At 35.8% G+C, this 24,475-nt stretch overlaps 1 protein-coding gene across 1 annotated transcript in view; it reads left to right on the plus strand.

Annotated features, from left to right (window-relative positions):
• Window positions 1–24,475, plus strand: part of CCDC171 (coiled-coil domain containing 171) — a 304,666-nt gene that overhangs the window by 41,176 nt on the left and 239,015 nt on the right. Inside the window, exons 6-7 of the mRNA XM_064580122.1 lie at window positions 441–569; window positions 11,998–12,144. Coding sequence (XP_064436192.1) covers window positions 441–569; window positions 11,998–12,144 — 276 coding nt within the window. The remainder of the gene's footprint in view (window positions 1–440; window positions 570–11,997; window positions 12,145–24,475) is intronic.

Genomic DNA, 24,475 nt, shown 5'->3' on the forward strand with positions numbered 1-24,475 from the left:
TTATTTATTTGACAGACACAGCGAGAGAGGGAACACAAGCAGGGGGAGTGGGAGAGGGAGAAGCAGGCTTCCCACCGAGCAGGGAGCAGGCCTTGGGGCTGGATCCCAGGAGGAAGGCAGCTGCTTAATGACTGAGCCACCCAGGTGCCCTCTCTGTGAGTTTTATATGTAAATTACGAGGGATAATCCAGACAGCTTGTTCATAGGTAATTAGAACTTTCCATATTATCTACTTTACCTATAGATTTACATATAGATTACATATATTCTATATGCTGATGAGCAAAATATAATATATTTCTATTAATGATTTTAACATAAATTATGAGTTTTAGCCATCTATAGGTAAGGAGAGCCCTTTGTACACTTGAATTGGGGATGAAGGAAGAAAGATGACTTTGATTGATCTAATAGTAAAGCAAGATTTTATTCATATAAAGGAAGCGTTGGAAAAACAGCAGGAGAAGAATGAGATGGAGTCTCATATCAGGGAGACAGCACTGGAGGAGTTTAGATTACAAGCAGAACAATGGGAAGCAGAAAGAAGAGAGTTACAGTTTATAGTACAGGTATTTTAAAAATAATAATTCAGTTCCTTAAATATGTCTTTTTTAATGCTTATGATATTAAAAATTACATTAGTGCAATAATTGGCTAGCTTACTCAACACAAAAATGATTCCTAATCTTTGATCTCTGGAAGGTCATGTTTCATTTGTGGTTATATGACAATATGGGCAACCGTAACGAGAAGATACTATCAGAATTAGAGTTGGGTGACTTCTGTTGCATAAATTATGTTTTTTGAGACATGTATACATTTGGGATTTTATTTTCCAGTTTAAAATATGAGACTGTTCACAATCTTTAATAGCATAAAGAAATAGAAAGATTGGATTTTAGTTATTAAAGGATACTTATAAATTAATATAGCATAGTGATTTTCAACTCTTTTTTAAAGAACAAATTAAAAAAATTTTTTTTATTTAAATTGAATTAATTAACGTATGATGTATTATTAGTTTCAGAGGTAGAGGTAGTGATTCATCAGTCTTATGTAACACCCAAGGCTCATCACATCACGTGCCCTCCTTAATGTCCATCACCCAGTTACCCCATCCCCCCACCCCTCCAGCCTTAACGACTGAGCCACCCAGGCACCCCAAGAAGAGCAAATTCTTAATCGTGTTCTGTTTACTCCTTTCCCCCAACACACAGAATCCCCAAGGCTTCAGATAGTCTGGTTGGAAAAGAACTGATTATATCCAACCCCCATTGTAGATGAGCAGATGGAGATTATGATTTACTCAGATCATAGACCGAGTGATTAATGTGGGAAGACTACCAGTCAACAGATTCTCACTTTGGTATACTGTGCATTTTTTTCAGGAGATTATATGTAAGTTATTTTGAAAGAGAGATAAGAGAAATTCAAACTGTTAATTCACTGACCAATTAACTTAAAATTTAAAATAAATTTCCATAATTTCTTCTATTACTTATTTTGTGATAAGAGATTTTTCTCTATACAAAATGACAAATTGAAATATAGTCTTTGTAGACATCCAAGATACACATTGTATGAATGAAAAATATCTATCTAAAATAAATTTTGGAGTAGTTTTATGTTCCAAGCAACTCTGCAAGACAAAGGCAGCCAACAACGTGCAGATAATAAGAGCCATCTTATTTCTTTAAGAGTGAAAACTGGCAGTAAACAGTGGAAATACTGAATTTGTTGAATATGTAAGTATTCAAAATACCAGCAAATCCATGGCTTTTCCAAACCTTTGGTCTTGGACAATGATTTTCTTACCAGTCACTCCATCTGTAGAATCTGGAAAGACATTACAATCATTCTTTAGACCTCTTGGTATTCTTAGAGTCTGTAATTTGTGGCCTTTCCTTTCTTCCTCCCTCCCACCCTCCCTCCATGCCTGCCTGCCTTCCTTCCTTCCTTCCTTCCTTCCTTCCTTCCTTCCTTCCTTCCTTTCTTCAAGTACATACTGAGTTTCTGCTATGGGTACTGAGGATACAAAATTGATGAAGATATGATTTCTGTCCTTGAAGATCTTAAAACAGAGAGACATGTAAAGAGAGAAAATATATTGAAATATAATAAATTTTGAACAAAATGCTGTGGGATCATGAAAGAGAAATTGATTAACTGCCTAGGAGATTGGGGAAACCATCACAGAGCAGATAACATTTGAACTGTTGTTGATAATTGTCTTAATGGCTACCTGAAACAAACAAGTAAACATAAGTAAATGAAAATAAACTCTTCATTTCTGAACACTCAGAAATCTCCAGTGCCAATAGTCAGAAGCCCGAAACTTGTAAATATGATTCAAAAGCCTTTATATTTAAATGTGTGGATGATGTGATTTTAGATGCAGTTTTTTGGTCAATCCTATAAACCTTAGATGAAATGTATGTGGTTATGACAGACTTTATATTATGAAGTACTAAAGGAATAATGTATCCGTCTTTTTTTGTTTTTAAGATTTTATTAATTTTTTAAAGTAATCTCTACACCCAACATGGGGCTCGAACTCACAACCCTGAGATTGAGTCACATGCTCCATTGACCAAGCCAGTCAGGCACCCCAGTATCAGGCTTTAGTTACTACGTATGGGAAAAAATAGGGAATATACTCCTTAGTTACTACCACCTTTTGTAGATAGTTTTTTAAAGTTTTTATTTAAATTCCAATTAATTAACCTACAGTGTAATATTAGTGTAAGATAAGTTTTATTGTAGTTTGTAACTGAAATGTTCAGAGCTCAGGCTCTCAATTTCTTGTCCTTTTAATATTAACAAAAGAAAACTGTTTTGCCTTTTTAAAGCAAGTTTAAGAAACTATTCATATTTTTAAAAGTCTTTTTTTAAACAACTCGAGGGATAGATTGGAATTCTCTTCTCTATTGGCTGTTGATGGGTTTAGGTTTCCATCCTATAATTAGATGTTAGTATGGTATAGTGTTCTCTTTGTGTAACTCTCTAAGGGAATTCAGTTTTTAAAATAAGTTTAAAAAAAAAACGCTTCTAAGTGAAACCCCATCTTTAACAGACAAAGCAGGTGTAGTATTTCTTTCATCTGGGCTTTAGAATTCAGTCCCACTATAAAAAAAAATCTTAATTTTATGCCATGTCTCTTTTCTTTCCTAGTAATTGAAACGCTAAATAGAGGTGTACTTCTCTGGAATATTAATGGGAACTCTAGTGCAGTTACCTCATTTTAAAAAAGTGTTTCTCATTTTTTTAAATGCATGTCCTCTTTCGATAAACATAAAAACTCCATGTCTTTCTTTAGCATTATTTGAAATTTCAAAACAAATCAAAGCCAGAAAAACCCCCAAACAAATCAAAGCCAATTTAACTTAAAAACAAAGTATTTATGTTGATTTTGAAATATATATTCTAATTTTTTGGTCTCTATTTATTAAAAATTTCAATTTAAAATGGCTGTTTGTTGTGTTTTTATTTATTTTTTCCTCATTCCTGCTCTAGCAATGGGAATTTTGAGGATGCTTATTTGTTGTTGTTTTTATTTAAGATTTTATTCATTTATTTGACACAGAGAGCACGAGCATGGGCAGGGGGGAGGGGCAGAGGGAGAAGGAGAAGCAGGCTCCCCGCTGAGCAGGAAGCCCCACATGGGGCTTGATCCCAGGACCCTGGGATCATGACCTGAGCCAACTTGAGCCAAAGGCAGATACTTAACCAACTGAGCCACCCAGGCGCCCCTTCATAATCTATAATTTATCAGTAGGATTGAAAGCATTTAGAAAATGTATATTTTTTTCGTATTTATCTTGTTTTCCAAATTCTAGAACTCAACCAGGGAATAAAATGATCCTTTCCTCCTTCATTGACTAAATTTAGTTTAAGTATCTAGTGATTAAGGGATGGGAGAGTCTGTAATGGCAAAAACAAAGGAGGAATGTGGATTGAAAATAACAGCATACACTAAGGAGGAGGGAGAGTGGGGGGGGGGTGCGGAGCAGTAAAGAAGGTATCAGGGCCGGCTTAGGCATCAGTGGGCGGGATATTAGGAGTGGAGGCAACGTGTGGAAGATTGACCCGGTAGGCACAGTTGTGATCTAGGGACAGCTTGGAGGAAGCTCCATTGGAAACGAAGTATTTCAGAAGTTTGCCTGAAATGGTCTAGAGCAGCAAGGAGCATTTCTTTGCGGTTTCCTAGGAAACTGCCCACTGGTGCCCTGTGTAAGCGAGCAGCATAGACAGTGACTCCGGCTCTGGTATTGCCTGTTGTTTCCAATCAGGAAATAGCTTTATATTCAATTTATAAAATTACTATATATTGTGCTCATTGTGAAAAATGTCCTCATTTAGGGAAATTTAAAAGCAAAAATGAAGGTCCTATGACTCCCCCTCGAATCCCACTCCTTTTCTAAGGGGATATAAATGTTTATCACTGTATTACATAAACGGAATTCTATTCCTCGGTATGTTTGGTGTCCATCTTTTGATATCCTTATATTTTTCTTGTAGCGTTTGCATGGTTTTCTGCCATGTGGACATTCCCAATATATATTAAGGAATCCCTTATTGAAAGACATTTTATTTCCTTCAAAATTTTGCTCTAATCAAGATTTGGGGCACCTCGCTGGCTCAGTCCATAGGGCATATGACTCTTGATCTTGAGGTTGTGAGTTCAAGCCCCATGTTGGGCATAGAGCTTACTTTATAAATTTTTTTTTAAGATTTTATTTATTTATTTGAGAGAGAGACACAGAGCGTGAGAGAGAGAGAGAGCAAGCATGAGCAGGGGGAAGAGCAGAGGGAGAGGGAGAAGCTGATTCTCCAATGAGCAGAAAGTCTGACGCAGGGCTCCATCCTAGGACTCCAGGATCATAACCTGAGCCAAAGGTAGACACCCAACCATCTGAGCCACCCAAGCTTACTTTAAAAAAGAAGAAAAAAAAAAAAAAAGGAAAAAATGATCCAGTAACCTTCCTGGCCATATCTCTGAGCTGTTGGACAAGTGATTGAACTGTGTAAATGCCTAAAAGTATCACTGCTTGGTGTGCAAGGTTATGGATTTATCATTATGATCGCTATTACACAAAGTTAGTACCAGTTTACACTCTGTGGCTGCTAACACTATTTCTGATTGTAGAACTGTGCTGGCTTTGGGGATTTCAGGAGATAAACATGTACTAGGTTGAGATGGTAACTAGCTAAATTGATCTATTTCTTAAGGTAGGAAGGAGGAGTACCTTAGCTCTGATATGTTTCTAACTATACTTTTATAATTTTCAGACTTAAAACCATATTTTTGAGTCTGAGAAATGTTGTTTATATGAGTACATATAAAAACTGTATTTTTTGGGCTGTGTTTCTGAAATATGTGGACAGAAAGCAAGTTTATTTTCTAGTAGCACAATGTGGTTTCCTGCAATGGTAAATGTCAGTTCAAAAAGAAGCCCCATTTTAAAATATTTTAAGTTCAACATCTCCCTCTAGTGGACAAAAGAAAAACTCCTTCAATTTCCATTGTCCTTAATAATGATTTTGTTATAAACCCACACACACCACACTTACTTTTTCACTGTAAGGATCCCGGTAGCTTTTTGTTGTATTAGAAAATAAATTCTGTGACAAAATTTTTAAAACTTTATTTGCAAGGAGACAAATTAATACAACTGCATGAACTATCTTATAGCTCTTCTGGAATTTTCTTGTATGTTATAATGCACCCCAGACTTGAATTGTGTTGATAAACCATAAAACCATAAACCATAAAACTTAAAGCTGTTGTGTTGATAAACCATAAGCCATAAACCGTAAAACTTAAAACGAATATTTCAACATACAAAAAAGAATAGGGATTAATATAATCAGTACCCAGCATAGCCTACCATACCATTAATATACTAATATTTACCATCTAGATCATGTGTTTGTCTATTTGTTTCAGAATTAAAAACAGACAAGCAATAAATTGTTCAGTTATTTAAGACTGACTATTCTGTATTACTTCATCATCCCACCATCACCCTATTCACAAAAGATACCATTGTTCTGAAGTTGGTGTTTAATTTTCTGTCTATATACATTGACAGTGTATCATATTATTTTGGTATTTTTTGTGTTTTAAAAATATACATAGAGTTTGATAAAGTATGAATCTTTGTCCAACTTGTCTTTCTCACTTTTTTTTTTTTTTTAAGATTTTATTTATTTATTTGACAGAGAGAGACACAGCGAGAGAGGGAACACAAGCGGGGGAGTGGGAGAGGGAAAAACAGCCTTCCTGCTGAACAGGGAGGCTGATGTGGGGCTGGATCCCAGGGCCCTGGGATCATGAGCTGAGCCGAAGGCAGATGCTTAACAACTGAGCCACCCAGGCGCCCCTCTCACTTGTGTTTTTGAGATTTATCCAAATTAATCCATGGCTCTGGTTCATTCAGTTGAACTGGTGTATAGTATTTTATCCTATGCATATCGCACAATTAATTTCCATTACTGGATTGGTTGAGATTTAAATTCTTCCCAACTTTTAATTATTATATACCATGCTTTCATGAATATCAAATATTTTTGTTTATTTGGGTACATAGTTTGTGTATATGCAATTACTTGGAGGTAAAGTATATGCCAAATTGTTCTCCCACGTGGTTGTACCAATTCAAAAGAAGAGCTCCTCTTCCCTTGCAGTCTCTTGAATACTTGGTATTTTTTAGATATAGTTTCTTTTGCAATAGATGTGTGTAAAATTATTTCTCATTCTTGCTTATATTTCTCTTTCCCTGACATTGAGTTATATTTATTGGCCATTCATGTTTCTTCTTTTGTGAACAGGCCAGTTTATAATTTTTCTGTTTTTCCTTTCAGGTTGTTTGTATATTTTATTGATTTATAGGAGTTTTTAATCTATTTGGTTGCTAATCCTTGGCTAATTATATCCCCAGGGTAAATATGGAGCCAATTATATTGTATTTGATGCAGGTTTAAATATTAGTGTAGTTGAATTTATCAGTCTTTTTCTTTATTAATAGTGCTTTTTTATGTCTTCAATAACCTAAAGTCATAAAGAGAATATATATTTTTTCTGTACGTAGCATGGGAAGATCTAATTTTATTTTATTTTTTTCTAAAGGATAGCCAAATGCCCCTGTACCAATTATTCAACTGTCTGTTTGTCACCACTCACTGATTTATAGTGTTGTCTCTGTCATCTGTCAAGTTCCTTTCTATCTACGGTTTGGTTCCTGAGTGCCGTATTCTGTTTCACTTACATGCGTGTCTATTTATGAAACAATACCGAGTTGTTTTATTTACCATGGCTTTAGAGGAAGTCTTGATATCTGGTAGGACAAGTTCCCCTCTCCATATTCTTAATATATAGAGTTATTCTTAGCCTGTTAATCTCCTATGTAAGTTTGAGATTTAGTTTGTAATATTCCACCAAGAAAGCTTGGTGAAATTTTGATTGGAATTGAATTATAAGGTCAGTTTGGCATAAAGTTGACATCCTTAATTTCTTTTGTTTTCCATCCTTTTATATTTTTGTTCTATTTCCTGGGAGATTTCTTCAATTTTATGTTGTAACTGTTCTACTGAATTTTCATTTCTTCTTTTGGGTTATTAATTTTCAAGAGCTCTTGCTTGTTCTTCGACTATACTTTTTTTATAGTAGGCTCTTTCTTGTCACATAGTTACACAGTTTTTTTCTTGAGATGAGAACTTTTAAGATTTATTCCCTTAGCAACTTCCAAATATACAATACAGTATTGTTAACTAAAGTCACCATGCAGTACTTACCATCCCCAGAACTTACTATCTTATAGCTTTTGACTACCTTCACTTATTTCTCCCATTCCCCACCCTCCACCTCTGGCAATCACCAGGGGGTCCTGGGATGGAGCCCCCGCATCGTGCTCCTAGCTCAGCAGGGAGACTGCTTCTGCCTCTCCCCCTGCTCGTGCTCTCTCTCTGCCTCTCTCTGTCTCAAATGAATAAATTAAAAAAAAAATAACTCTTAAAAAAAAAGATTATTGCAAACCTATGGTTAATTTCCAGTTATAAAAATTTTGAATTTGGCATTTTTTTGCCAGTGTTCTTGCTGCTTTTATGGAGGGAAGAATTTTTGGCGGTCCTTACTTTGCCATTCTGAAATTGTGTCTGTTCTTTGAAGATATCTTGAAGGATTATTCTCTCTCTCTCTCTCTCTTTTTTTTTAAAGATTTTATTTTTTTATTTGACAGAGAGAGAGAGCACATGAGCAGGGTGAAGGGCAGAGGGAGAAGCCTCCCCACAGAGTGGGGAGCCCAATGCAGGACTCCATCCTAGGACCCTGGGATCATGACCTGAGCTGAAGGCAGACACTTAACTGACTGAGCCACCCAGGCGTCCCTTATTCTTATATATGTTTCTTTCAGGATTTTTCCCTTCCCCCTTGATTTAGATTTCATCTTTTATGTTGTTTTTCTCCCCTCAAAAGATCACTTTTTCTTACGTTTAAGAGTTGGGGGCTACAAAGCTTATTAGAAGCTCTGAGTGTTTGGGTTCGCTCTTTCAACTGTGATCTTCACTGTAGGGTTACCTGGCTGGATATTTGAAAGATATGTATATAATCCTCCTATCTGCCCCAACTAACTTAAGAAGAGGTAGAGAATAGAAAACCTTATAAGAGTTGGTATCAAAACTCCAGGCCCATATTGCTTCACCAATGAACAACAACAAAAAAATCCAAGGAGCAAATAATTTCAGTTTTATATAAATTCTGCCAGAGAATGGAAAAATCTTTTTTTTTTTTTTTTTTACAATTTATTTATTTGAGAGAGAGAGAGTGAGCACGAGCGGGAGGGGCAGAAGGAGAGGGAGAGAGAATCCCAAGCAGATCCTGCACCAAGCCTGGAGCCGACATGGGGCTGGTCCCAGGACCCCAAGACCACCACCCCAGCTGAAACCAAGAGTCAGACGCCCAACCAACTGTGCCACCCAGGTGCCCCTTAGATTGGAAGAATCTTGATAACATATCAAACTGATAAATCTTTATGCTAAATTGATAAAGATACAAGAAAAGATAATTATAGCCAATCTCACTAATGAATATACATACAAAAGAATTATATAAAATATTAGCCAACTCCATGCAGCAAAATATAAAAAGATGTAATATAAAACGCCTTTATACAATAGATGCCAAGTGAGTTTAACATTAGAAAATTAATCTGTTAATTTTAAATTAGTGTAATCCTATGTAAGTTTCTTGAATATGTAAGTAGGACTCCTAAAAAATCTATACTATATGAGAAAGACAGTTTTTAAAATAAAAACTGTTTTTATATGCATATCCAAAGATATATAGTAATTGTCACATATTAGTGACTTGACCTCTGCATTAAAACTGGGATTGTTAGGTCAGAAATTTCATCTACATCTTGAAAGACTTCTATTTAAAAGCCATATTACTGTAAGTAATAATCATAAAGTTAAAATCTCACCAATGAATAGAATAAGCCCTAACTGATCCATCACTGATTTTCCTGTTGTTCCTTTTCATAGGATTAAATTGAAAGTGTCACAGAATAAAGGACATGCTCTTTGTTTGGTGTAATGGAATGATTGCATGTTGTTTTCTGTGCTGTTTGTCAATAGAATGGGAATCACAAGTCATATTTTATAAGTTAATTTCATGAGACTTCCCTATACTTCAGTTTCTTTTGCTTTATTTATTAAGTATTGTTTGAAATAATTACCATCAACTACAATACAAGCATTTTTGGTTATAGATTTTATTTTGTTTTTATTTCAGATTATTTGGTTTACATTGTGATTAACCTTGTAAATTGCTGTTTATTCATTTAAAAATATACATAGTACTTTGTGTGGATGACAGAAAGTTAGAGATGATGTGTCAGTCAAGAGGGCATATATTTTAATTTTTATTTTTTTAAAAAGATTTTATTTATTTATTTGACAGAGAGGGAGAGAGCACAAGCAGGGGAGGTGGCAGACAGAGACAGAGGGAGAAGCAGGCTCCCCACTGAGCAGGGAGCCCGACGCGGGGCTCGATCCCAGGACCCTGGGATCAGGACCTGAGCCGGAGGCAGACGCTTGACTGACTGAGTCACCCAGGTGCCCCGAGAGGGCATATAATTTAACAGTGAATTTGAATTGATGCTGGCACTATTGAGTGCTTGAAGGAGGGGGACCTATCTTGCAGAATAAAAATAGTATCTTATCCTTGTATAGTGCTTAATGCTCTTCGAAGTACTTTCGTATATGTTATGGTGAACTTGGATGACATATGGCTATTCATAAAACCATTTATTCCTGAGTCCACACTGCCATTGAAAAACTGCGAGTGCTAAATGCTGGTTGTAGTCTGCTCTGGTGCCCAGCTTTGCTCTTAACTGTGCTAGTTTAAGGACTGAAAAATGTATGAGTAGATGCGCTTCGGTATATTAAGACGTTTCTGTTACCTGAAGAAAATCATTCTTAAGAGTTCGTGCGTAGTCAGCTACAGAGGGGTAATCTCGTGAGTGAGGGGGTGGAGAGAAGGAATCATGTGAGGTTTTGTTCTTCATCCTTTGACTGTGGACGGTACTGCCCGGTGCTTTCCAAGTTAGAGTCCTTTACAGAGAATTGTCTTTGGAGCTTGCGACGTTCTCAGTCACATTCTGGTGATACATTTTGAGTGGCCGGCAATACTTGGAACCATTTTAGATCCCTATGCGTGTGTATGTCCCTGAATAAGCTTGTGCTGGTGAAGGAAGGTGGGAAAGGAGCCTGCGTCAGAGACCTGAGTGGGAATGATGAACGTAGACACTTGACTGTGGAAAACACTGGGATGTGTGCGTTAACTTCATGTTTGAACTTTCATAACATTCAACTCTGATTTCTGAGTTTAGCTGGAAAAGGAGATTGAGAGATTTCAGTAGAAGACTACCTGATGTTATTTTTCTTTCAGTAATACAACAAAGATTTGAAAACTTGAAAACTGAAGGAAATGAAACACAGCCATCTAGTGGATGCAACTTGAAGAGCTATAACCCTAGTTAAAGTACCAAGAACTCACATAAAAACCTCTCAAGGGTCGTTATTAGGCATTCAAGATAATGACTTCCCCTCACACAAAGGAGCAATGTACATTTGTATTACAAAATATTTTAAAATTTTAATGAGAGGGGAAAACATTATATATGGCAGTTGGACTACAGCATTATGGAAATACCCTCAGAGGTCAATTAAACTAGCATAACATTATAGTAAGCTATATACATTTTCAGCCGTAACATGTGTTAATCAGAGCTCTAAAATTGTAAAACTCCGTAATTCTTTTTAAAAAATTTTTATTTTTAAGTAATCTCTATGGTCAACTTGGGGCTCAAACTCACTACCCTGAGATCAAGAGTTTCATGCTCTACCGACTGAGCCAGCCAGGCTCTCCAAAATTGTAAAACTCCAGTAGTGCTTTCTGAATATGGGTATATTCCAAAACACTGCTGGAATATCTAGGCCTCTCTTGCTTATGAGGGCAAGTGTCTATAAATCCTTGAACAATGTGGGTTTGAACTGCACGGGTCCACTTACACGTGGATTTTTGTATCAATGAATATGTAGGAAAATTTTTTGGAGATTTTGGACAATCTGAAAAAACTTGGAGATGAACTGTGTAGCCTAGAAATACTGAAAAAATTAAGAAAAAGTTAGGTATTGTAAGAATACAGTACATAATACATATAAGCATACAAAATACGGGTTAATTATCAGTAAGGCTTCCGGTCAACAGTAGGCTATTGGTAGCCAAGTTTTTGGGGAGTCAAAAGTTATATACAGATTTTCGACTGCTCATGGGTGGGCGTCCCTAACCCTCATATTGTTCAAGAGTCAACCATATAAGTGAACCTATTACTATGGTTGAAGCACAAGCTTAGTTACTCACTGTCTTCTGTGAAATACATTTTTGTGATTGTTGGCTTATAAACTTTATTGATGCAAAAATGAATTATTTTCCAGGAGCAAGATAATGCTGTACAAAATATGCACAAGAAGGTAGAAAAATTAGAAACTGAGCACATGGACTGCTCTGATCTTCTACGGCGACAAACAAGTGAACTTGAATTTAGCACTCAACGAGAAGAACGTCTTAGAAAAGAATTTGAGGTATATTTTCTCATCCTTTTAAGACATATATGTGGTCCAGTCAGTAATTTAAGGTCGGAGAAAGTTTTACTCTGCCATAAAATATAATACTAAATTTTTCAGCATTTATTTATATAGAATATCTGGTTTCTTTGAAAACTTTGTATTTGAGTAAATTATATTTTGCCCCTAATTTTTAAAATCTGTCCATTTTTAACAGTTAATTCTCATGGAATATTTGGAAAGTTTGAGGGTAATTGCTTCCGTGATAAGGTTGAGGAAGCAACACAGGAAGAATTTTGTGCACATAATATTAAATTCTAATTTTGTGGTTTGGATCATGTCCTAGCTGCATAGTTTTATGGAATGCATTTCAGGTGAGACTTTAGATGGGAAAGAAGCATCAAGTTACAAATGAAAGTTAAATGATTTTTATGAGAGAATGATACTGATGATCACTTTAATTTTGAGAGAAATCTATTTGTTAATTCTTTAAACTTTCCTTTTGTTTATGGGAAATTAAGTATTTCAATAGGTAAAGAAGCTTTTTTTAAACATAATTTGTAATTGTTATTAGGTAAATAAGCATTTATAAAGAGAATTCAGTGATAAAATCCTAGAAGTACTCTGGTTAAACTCATTGCTGTCATTTAACATTGTTCTGGAAATTTTAGCCAGAGAAGTATATGATGGCAGAGCAGCAATAAGTATAGTTGTTAGAAAGAAGGAGGCATGACTCTTATCGTTTTCAGATGATACACTTATAACTTGAATAGTCAAGAAAATCAACTTTAAATTATTGACACTAGTAAGAACATTCGGTAAGGAGGCCAGGAAGAAAAGAATATGTAACAATTTTACTTACATTCTTACATTCCAGCAATAAGCAGAGAACAAAACATGTAAAAATTTTTCTTCACCACAGTGACAAGAATAGGAATATAATTAAATACAAACACATTAAAAAGTTACAAAATTTAACTGAGAGTCTTCAAAGAAAATGGTGAGACGTTTTGGAGACACTCAACACTAAAAAGATATGAATCCTTCCTAGATTATATTATGGGTTAAAACAGTTCTAATAAAAAACTCAGTGGAATTATTTTGGGAATAAAGATTCAGAAATTCATGTGAAAGACTGAAGAGCTACTACACGAGAGTCTCTCAAACATTTTTAAAAAGATTTTATTTATTTGAGGGAGAGAGGGAGAGAGAGAGCCTGAGCAGGGGAAGGGGCAGAGGAGGAGGCAGAGAATCTCAAGCAGACTCTGCGCTCAGCATGGACTCTGACGTGGGGCTCCATCCCATGACCAGAGCTGAAACCCAAGAGTTCGACGCTTAACCAACTGAGCTGCCCAGGCGCCCCTAAAATATTTCAATAAGCGTAATGAGTGGAGACTTACTATATCAGAAGTTAATACCTATTATAAAGCTTTAGTAATGTATCAGTTGTGGTTTTTTGATTGTATGCAACAGAAACCAACTTTGGTTAACTTCAATAGGGAATTCATTGGAAGAATATGGGAATCACATATGCAGAATTAGGATGGAAGCTAGGGAATCAGGCTCAGAAATGAATCTCAGAGCATCTCCAGAGGTCTTGGGAACAGAAATGATGGATGGAGTTAGGATGAATTGGTATCAATAATTTTCATTTTATTTGTTTACCAGTAACAGTTGGTATCATTCCTTTTGTAAATTTATTTAGGATTCAAATCCCAAAGAGAAAATATTTGATTGAAAGAGGTAGTTTGCCCCAAATAAATCTCTCAGTTCTACTAAAATTAAAGCCCCCCCCCCAAAGAAATTTTTATAAAGAAAATTTGGTTTCTGGTACCAAAAGAAGGGGAAAAGAGATTGTTGAGTGGCCAAAAAGTACAGTACCTCTAAGACCAGATTTTCAATGGTACAGAATTGAAAGGCCAGTAGTAGACTTATAGAATATGTATAAAATTTAGTATATTAAGATACCATTTAAATCAGTGAGAATAGGAAAGATTATTCAATTCATGTTGAAACATGGTTAACTATTTGGGACAAAATAAAATTAGATTCCCATCTTACATAATTTTGTAAAATAACTTCCAGTTGGATTAAAAAGAGTAAAAATATTAAAAACTGATAAAGAAGAAAAAAATTTAAGTGTTTTTTGCTCTCTGAGTGCAGTATGACATTGTTAATCATAAAAGCAGAGGAACAAAATCAATAGATTTATAGCTTTGACTAGGAAAAATTAAAGTCATGTATAAGTAAATTCTCCACTTCAAATAAAATAAAAAGACAGATGGGAAGAATATTTACAGCAAAAGGTAAATCTATCTCTATCTCTGTATCTCTCTATCTAAGTTCCCCCCACTATTTGGTAAGAAAAAGAGAATCTTTATGAAAAAAATCTACCAAGGATGTTGAAGAAGATGTGAAAGATGTTCAGATGGACAACAAACATGTGAAAAATGCTTAACCTCACTAGGATGTAAGAAAGGTTATAACACTCGTGATACTAAGACTAAAGAAAAAGCACCCAGTGCCGGTGAGGGTGATGTTAAAAGTTCCTGGGTCTTGCTGGTGAAAGTGCGAATGGATAAAGCCTTCAAGGAGCTCCGTTTGGCAAATTTATGTGGTCTTCCTCAGAAAATTATCACACCCTTCGAGGCCTCTGGCTCATGGCTCAGCAGTCACCTGGGACTTCATTGTCTTCTGTTGGCTCCTCTGTTTCCTAGGTCCCCATGTGTTTTTTACTCCAGTGGCGTATGTAGTCTAGTAGCTGCTAAGAAAGGGTATGCGAGACCTAAGTTTTAGCTGATCTTGCATTTCTGAGTGTGATTTTTATGAATAAAGTATTAGAGTAGATATACTTTGGCCGAATATAGGTTTTAATATATTAAAATAATATAATTTTAAGTTTAAAGTCATTTTCTCTTAGAATGTGATGGCCTTACCTCCCTGGTTCCCAGTCTCTTCTGTTGCTGCTGAGAGGCCTGATGTTATGCTGCTTTGTGTTTCCTTGTTGGTGATCTTTCCTCCCTCATTCTTCTCATCTCTCTAAGTTTTCTTGGTCCTCTGTTTTTTCAAACTTTTTTTTTTTAAATGGAAAGCTTTAAACAAATATATTTTAAAAAGTGAACAGAATAGTATAATGAACCTAATGTACCCATCACCAGCTTCAACAATGATCTGTATGTGGCCAATATTTTACCATTTATACCCGCACTCACTTCCCTCTTCCCATATTATAGTGAAATGAATCCCAGTCACATATTATTTTAACTATAAATATTTCATTATAATTTTTAAAAAATAAGGGGTCTTTATTTAGAGTCACATTATCAATATTAAAACTAAGTTAACAGTAATTACTTAATACAATCAAATATCCAGGCTTTATTCAAATTTCAAATTGCTCCACAAATGGTATAAATGTGTGTAAGAATGCAGTTTGAGCCAGAATTCCAGTTACACATTACAATTGGTTGGTATGTTTCCCTCTCTTTTAAAGATTTTATTTATTTGAGAGAGAGAGAGTGCACGTGCGTGCACGAGCCGGGAGAGGGACAGAGGAAGAGGGAGAGAGAGAAGGAGAGAGAATCTCAAGTAGACTCCACACTGAGCTCAGAGCCCTACAGAGGACTCGATCTCACAACCCTGAGATCATGACTCCAAGTTCACGACCTCAGCTGAAACCAAGAGTCTGTTGCTCAAACAACCGAGCCACCCAGTCACTCTGGTTGATACATCTCTTAAATTTCTTTTCATCTACAGATTCTCCATCTCTGTAGCTTTCTTGTTTCCTTATATTTGTGAGGACACCAGGTTATTTGTGCTATAGAGTTCCCACTGACTCTGCAATTGCAGAACATCAAATATAAACAGTGTTTCTTAGTATAGATCTTTTTTTATTCATGGTGACATTTTAGTTAGGAAACTCATGTCCTTCATTTTGAGGAATTCTCTTATGTTATTTCTTCATAACTTTTTCCTCGGGGCTTTTGCTGTTCTTTCTCAGGCTTTTATTATGCAAGTGTCAGATCAACTGGATTGATGGTTTACTTCTTTTACCTTTCTGTTGCCTTTCTCTTTGTCTTTTTGTTGTGGATTCTTGGGAGATTTACTTGACTTTACTTTCTAACCTTCTTATGAATATTTTCCTTTTCATTTTTAATTTCTGAGAGCTCTTGTTCTCTGTACCGTTTTTTATAGCATCCTGTTCCTATGACTACTATATTCATTTGTTTATTCAGTAAGTATTTATAGAGAGTATTAGGAACACTTTTGGGTGCTCGAAGCATTAGCAGTGAACAAAACAAAGTCTCTTCCCTCTTGAAGCTGACACTGTAGTCAGGGAGAATCACACATTAAACGACACAAAACATGATAAGCCCTGTGGAGAGTAATAAAGCAGACTAGGGTTGGGGCACCTGGATGGCTCAGTTGGTTGAGTGCCTGACTCTTGGTTTCGGCTCAGGTCATGATCTCAGGGTCATGAGATCCGAGCCCTGTGTTGGGCTCCATGCTTAGCAGAGAGTCTGCTTGAGATTCTCTCCCTCTCTCTTTGCCCCTCCTCCCCAACTCTCTCTCTCTCAAATAAATAAATCTTAAAAAAAAAAAAAGCAGGGGAGGTGATGAGTGATGAGACAGGATGGTTACCCTTTTATGTTAGTGGTCATAGGGTACTTGATAAAAATGACCATTTGAATAGAGACCTGAAGAAAGAAAGGGTCAGCCATGTGGATATCTGGACAAAAAGCATTGTAGGTAACAGGAATAGAAAGTGCAAAGGCCATGAGATGTGAGTGTGCTTGGAATGTTCGAGGAATAGCAAGTAGGGCATTGTGACTGAAATGGAAAGGCTAGGATATACAGAACGGTAGACAGATTTTACAGTTTTGATGGTCTTCTGTAATTCCTTGTAAGAACTTTGGCTTTTTGTCTGAGTGAGGTGAAAGTCATTGGAAGGTTTTGAGCAGAGGCCTGACATGCTTCCTCTTTTTTGTTTTAAAAGCATCATTCTGTATACTCTTTGGAGAATAGACTGTAAGAGACCACTTAGGAGACTATTAAAAGTTACCTCAATGAGATATAGTGTAGAGGAGGTGGTTGGATTTGTATGTATTTTGGAAGATAGAACCAATAGAATTTGCAGGTCAGTTGGACCTGGCTTGTGAGAAAAAAGGAGGGAGTAAATGATAATGCCAAAGATTTTGGCATGAGCAAATGGATGAATGGCATTGTCATTTACTCAACTGGCAAAGAATGCAAGTGGCATAGATTTGGGAGAGGTCAGGAGTTTGCTTTAAGTATGTTACATTGGCATGCCTGGTAGACATCCACGTGGAGGTGTGGAGTAGACAGTTGAATACGAGTTTGGGACTTAGGGAAGCCTTACTGTAGGATAATAGGGAATTATGGCAAATATTTCATTGCACAACTTTGAATGTTATAATCTGTAGGTCTTCTCTCTGCGTTTCTATAGTTTCTGCAAGTGCTCTGCTAATTTCGTCTTTGGTGGTTATAGCATGGAAGAAGGACATGGAGGAAGAATCTGCATATCATACCGTTCAGTATGCAGACTTCCGCCTGGTTTCAGTCTTGTGTTCCCCTCTCTGTGTATCCCTATGTGCAGCTCTGGTTCAGATTCACATCCTCCAGATAATTAACCTCCAGTTTGTGTAGTGGTTAAGAAGGGGTAGTTGTTTGGCTGCTTGGGGTGGAGGTGGGTGTCTGGAAGTTAAACGTCTCATACTGATGGTATTAAAATATCTTTATTGAGATATAATTTACATGCTATAAATCCACCCATTTATAGTGTACAATCCAGTGATTTTTAGTGTACTCATAGAGTTGTGCAGCCATCACCACAATCAATTTTAGAACGTTTTTATCACCTCAAGAAAAAACCTCATACCCATTAGCTGTGACTCTCCTGTTCCCCCATCTCTCTCAGCCCTAAGCAACTGCTAATCTGTCTTCAGCCTCTATCGGTTTGCCTATCCTGGACATTTCCTATTAATGTAATCATGCAGCTTGTGGCCTTTTGTGATTGACTTTTTTCACTTAGCATGTTTCCAAGATTCATCCATATTGTATCAGGTATCAGGACTTCATTCCTTTTTATTACTGAATAATATTCCACATATCATATACCACATTTTGTGTATCCATTTCTCAGTTGAAAGGCATTTGTGTTGTTTTCACTTTTTAGCTATTATGAATAATACCTTTATGAACATTTGTTTACAGGTTTTCATGTGAACATGTTTTCAGTGCTCTTGGGTCTGTACCTAGGAGAGGAATTGCTGGGTCATGTGGTAATTCTGTGTTCAGTTTCTTGAGGAACTCTCAGCACAGTGACTGCACCATTTTACATTGCACCAGCAATGTATGAGGGTTCCAGTTTCTCCAGATCCTCACCAGTACTTGTTACCATCAGTTTTTTTGATGATAGCCATCCTAGTTGGCATATAATGGTATGTCATTTTGGTCTTGGTTTGCATTTCTCTAATGACTAATGATGTTGAATACCATTTCACATGCTTACTGGCCATTTGTATGTTATTGAAGAAATATCAATTAAGATTCACTGTCCATTTTAATGGCTTATTTGTACCACATGAATAAGATGTTAATAACAGGGGGAACTTGGTGTGGGGTGTATAGGAACTCTCAATAATAATGCCAAGCGTGAACTTGGCAAAGATAAAATGACTCACACTCTTAACATACATGGCCTAATTTTATGTAAAGTTAGAGAAAAAATAAAAAATTAGATTATATTCTACATAATATTTTTAGCTTATTTATCACTTTGTGATGAACATTTTTCAGACCAATAAATTCAGGAATGTATCAATACTTAAAAATATTATGTGGTGGCGTGCCTGGACTCTTGATTTCAGCTCAGGTCATGATCTCAGCGTCTTGAGATTGAGCCCTGCGTCAGGCTCTGCTCTGGACATGGAGCCTGTAGGCTCTGAGATTCCCTCTCCCTCTCCTTCTGCCCCTCCTCTGCTCATGCACACACAAGAGCACATGTACTCTCTTTCAAAAAAAAAATGTGGTATATGGATGGCCCATTAAAAGATTAGAATAAAGTCTGAATATACTTAGAATTAAAAAACTCATTTAGGAGTCACTTTTAGGATGCTATATAACCCTATGATCATCACTGAAAACATTTTTTTTTTTAAGATTTTATTTATTTATTATTATTTGACAGAGAGAGACACAGCGAGAGAGGGGGACACAAGCAGGGGGAGTGGGAGAGGGAGAAGCAGGCCGCCGAGCGGGGAGCCCAATGCGGGGCTCGATCTTAGGACCCTGGGATCATGACCTGAGCCGAAGGCAGACGCTTAACGACTGAGCCACCCAGGCGCCCCCACTGAAAACATTTTAATTGAGTTATAGGTATGAAGAAGTACTAGGTAATAGTGATTTTTTTTTTTATTGATAAAATTCTTATTAAGCTGGTTTTGACTGAGTTGAGGAAATGTCTAATGTCTAAACTTTAGGATTTATTTTTGGATAACTCAGTATTGATTTTTTTTTCCTTGTAAAATACTTACTTGCCCCAATTTCTTTTTTATTGATTGATGTTATAAACGTAAAATTGTTTTAGACTTGTTTTACTTTGTGGTTTTTCTTAGTACTCTGTAATTACTTTTGGTAATACCAGGTCACTGCTTTTGGAGAATTTGAAGCTTTGAAGAGTAGTCCAGATAGTCTCAATTTCTATTCTATTTATAAGAATTTTATAAGTGGACTAGTATAGTTCTCTGACTCATCTAAAATTCTCCATATTTAAACACCTTTCAAAATTTTCCTTTATGGGATACCTGGGTGGCTCAGTCGGTTAAGCATCTGCTTTCGGCTCAGGTCATGATCCCAGAGTCCTGGGATCGAGTCCCCCATCAGACTCCTTGCTCAGCAGGGGGTCTGCTTCTCCCTCTGCTTGCTGCTCCTACTGGTTGTGCTCTTTCTCTGACAAATAAATAAAATCTTAAAAAAACTTTTTGCTTTATATTTAAGTGAACATACCTTGTCTTGGCTCTTGGCCAGATGATGACATAATGAAGGAGAAGTTAAATTTCTAGAGAGATTTCATGCTAGTTTTACATTAACTATTAGTAAATCTAGGGACTTAAGTAACTGTCAGTGGCATTTTTTAAAAAAAGGATTACCATGAGATACATGAAATATAAGGATTAATATAAAATAAATGGGATAATAATGTTAATAAAGATAATAGAGGAAAACTGTTAATGTTTTAATTTAATAGAACACATTATTTAATGTCAGTAATATCAGAATAAAGTTACTAATATAATAGACATGTAGCCCAACCAATGTTTTAAATTTTTTTTTTTAAGATTTTATTTATTTGCGAGAGAGAGAATGAGAGACAGAGAGCATGAGAGGGAGGAGGATCAGAGGGAGAAGCAGACTCCCTGCCGAGCAGGGAGACCGATGTGGGACTCGATCCCGGGACTCCAGGATCATGACCTGAGCCGAAGGCAGTTGCTTAACCAACTGAGCCACCCAGGCACCCTGTTTTAAATTTTAATGAAGATTTTTAACAGTTGCATTTCATGAAACGGTGATTTCTTAATGTTCCTGGACCAAAGCTGTGTATGTATGTGTGTATATATATATATATATATATATATATATATATATATATATATATATGATTTGTATTTTTAAAAAATCTGATAAACTATATACCATTGTGTGGCTTAATCATCTTAACATGGATCAATGGTTTCTTAGGTTTAAAAAAAGAAAGTGAACTCCCAATCCAATTTTATAAATGTGGTGCTGGATACCACAGAACCAAGGGAAAAGTGAACTGGAAAAAGAAATATCTGTGGCTTTTATAAACCTCTTTACAACTAGGGGAGTTTGTTTTTTTTTTTTATCATGGGAAATAAACTTAACTCAATAAGAAAAGAGAAAAGAGAAGATGCAAACCTAATAGTAAGAGAACTGAGAAATCTCACGAAGATTACAGTGGAGAGAGAACTGCCTGCAAATAAATTCCAAATTGCTTCTGTCAGTCATGTTCTGTATTACAGTAATGGAAAGCAGGGTAGAGTGTAGCTTTTTTCTCTCTACGTAGACTATACTCAAGTGAAAAGGAAAAGAAAAATGGCTCTCACCTTTTCTATTGTCTGTGAAGCCAACCTCATCTGATTTCACTTGTTAAAGTGTTTGTAGGAACTTTTTTTCAGTGTGTTTGTAGGAATTATTTTTCAACACCTACTTGTGTTGATTACTACTTACCAAGTGGGTAAATGATGAAATCACCTGGGTTATATAATTGTGCTTAGGAGTATTACACATTTTTGTATTTCTGTTCATAACGGACTTTAAAATAGGGAGTTAATTAAAAAATTAGTTAAATATTGAAGTTTTTGTTGCCAGGAGAGGTAAAAATGATTTTTAGAGATGCTAAATTAATTTATGATGAGAATTTGTGTCCTATAAATTCTGAAATTTCCTATTTTCATTTTCTGTGGTTTCTTTTATTATTACCCAACAGTAACAAAAGCTCTTTTTTATTCATTAAACTGTTTTATAATCTGAGTGATAGACTTCATTATGCATTCCCGGTGAATAAAAATTTGCTGTATTTCCAGTTTATACCTGTAGTCAGGTTGCTTCATAGGTCTGTTCTGAGACTGTTAAGGCCCTGATTGTTGCTGCCCTCAATGACTAGCTTTGAGGTTTAACTGCACAGTTAACCACAAGCCAAGATGATGGGCATGGACTGCTCTAAATATTGGTACATTTGGCTATTTTTTGAAACTGCTGTGTAATTTTATTTATTTTTAAATTAAATTAATTTAAGTAATCTCTACATCCAACGTGGGGCTTGAACTCACAATCCCAAGATCAAGAGTTGCATGCTCTACCGACTGAGCCCAGCCAGCTACCCCCAGGATAATAAATAATAAAGGACTCATATACAGTCTTTCAATATATGACTCAATATAAGTGATGTGATATTATGGTGCTTCTGTTGTTCAGACACTTGTCAAATACTTAGAGACTTTGACCCTTTAAGATTTTTTTTTAAGGAATAAAAAATACTATGAGATTTTCACTTCAAAATCTTGAAGTACAATAGCTACTCTTTATTACCCCCATACAGGTAGGAATAAGTATTATAGTTAATTGTTAACAAACATATAATAAATTATTTACAGTCACTAAACTATAACAAAATAATAGTTACTACTAAGATAATGATTAATCAGTCCGTGATGATTCAGTTCCTTAGAATTATATTTCTGAAGATGGATTATTACTGTATTGGTTACTGTGAAAGTGTCCATAGATGGGAAATATCAGGTGATAAAATCTGGAAAAACAGTTAAATAAACAGCCACTTTCTATTTATACAGCTGTTGCCATTCTGGGGTAAACTTTGCACAACTGTTTTGGGAACACTGCTATGTAACATATTACTGAGAAATCTCTAGGATGCACTTTTGTGACAGTTCCTCCCCTGTTTTTCTTGTCCATTTTAGTGGACTAAATTTTGTGTATCCAAGTTTTGCTGCTTGACTAATTCCTTTAAGTTCACTTATATCCTCTGAGCTAGATCTATTCTATTTTGAGGAGGAAGTAACGTAGTTGGAGGTGTTTTTTGGCCTAGTCCTTCAGCAGTGTACACATCTGTTTTCATAACTTTTGTGAAACTTTTGGAACAGGCCCATGGAGGCCACGGGAGCAGATGTGGTGTGGAGAACAAATGTGGTCTGGATATGTTTGGCTAGTTCTGCTGCTGAATTGGAGTTGGCAGCTCATACCCTGTGTTGTGATGAAATAACACGTAACAAAGGGAGGAACAGGAGACATCCTTCCCTGTTTTACCCTCTTCACAGTCAAATGCCCCCTCTTCTTAAGTGGAGTAGATTATCTAATTGGGCTTAACGTGATTTAATGAGATACTAATCGTAAAATAAAAAAATAGTCATGATGAACATGTAGTATTTACTGAAATAAAAATCCCATGGTGGTATTTTGCGGTAGGAAAGGGCATGAAAATCAGCTAATAAATGACAAAATACGTGCTCATTTTGTGTTATACAAAGGACTCCTTTGTTCATAATGTTGGGAACAAACAGAGTAGAGTGTAATAGTTGTATTCTAGGCAAACCTGTATATACTTAAATTGACTTGTGGTATATATGAATGTGTGTTGGATTGTGTATTTTAACCTGAATCCCATTATGATTCCTGCCCTTGCGTTGTTGATGACATTAGGACTGGATACTAATGAGACAGTTTATGATTGTACTGGTTCTCTTAGGCAGTATTGGAAAAAAATTTTTTTTCCAATTGATTTCCATTGATGTTCCTTTAGCACCCTCTGCTGGATATAAGGATTAATTCACCAGACTCGAAGATTAAAAAAATATTTATTAGGAGGGCTTTAATTTAATTATGTCTATCAACAAAGCCTACTCTTGAAAGGAGTTTGTTTAAAGATTTGAAGATCTTGTTGTTGTTGTTGTCCTTACTGATGAATCAATAGTTTTAGTAGTAACAGTTTATAAAGTTGTTTTCTTCTGGACATTTCATTCAAAGCAGGAAGGTATGAAAGTAAAGATGTAATCTCTGGCCTAGGGCAGGAATAACAGAACCTATTCTTGACTTTTGGAGTGAAAATCAGATAATTAATTAATATGACATAACATACACATAAGAAATGAAAAGACTTCAATTGTTGAATCTTTTATCATGGAATGACTGAATATTCTGTGTTTTAATAAAATGTAAGACTATTATTTTGATAAGAGAAGCTTTATGCATATGCTTTTTGGAATCTGAAAAGAAAATGAACATTAGACTGGTTTCTTCCCTCTGTCTTTCTTAACTTTTTGCTAGTTCTAGTTTTTTATTCTCAATGCCTATAGGCTATTTTCTTGTCACTGGTTAGACTTCTGACTTACAGAATCTAAGATGAGCATACTGAGAAATCATTTTTAATTTTTTGAGGCCAGGAACTTCATTTTTTAGGATTTACATTAAAAAATTTTGTTTTAAACTAGTATTGGGCTTACCTAGAGTAGTGCTCATTTTAATCTGGCTAAACATAATAATTTTTCTGCTGTAATAGGTACCATGCTTTAGACCTAATATCAGTGGGGATCTCTTGTTCTAAGGACTCAAAGTCAGCATTTAGAGGGAACTTTTTTTCGGAAATCAAGAAGCTTGACTTAAGTGGCTGTCACTTCTTTGACATTGTGGTTCTTACCCTCAGGATTCTTTTATCTTTTTTTGAGATATATTTCACATATCATAACATTCATCCTTTTAAAGTATACAATTCAGTGGTTTTTAGTATATT

This window comes from Mirounga angustirostris, unplaced genomic scaffold (assembly GCF_029215605.1).
Source record: "Mirounga angustirostris isolate CCGP_5_RB_7025 unplaced genomic scaffold, mMirAng1.0.hap1 SCAF_15, whole genome shotgun sequence".
In the NCBI taxonomy this organism is placed as follows: domain Eukaryota; kingdom Metazoa; phylum Chordata; class Mammalia; order Carnivora; family Phocidae; genus Mirounga; species Mirounga angustirostris.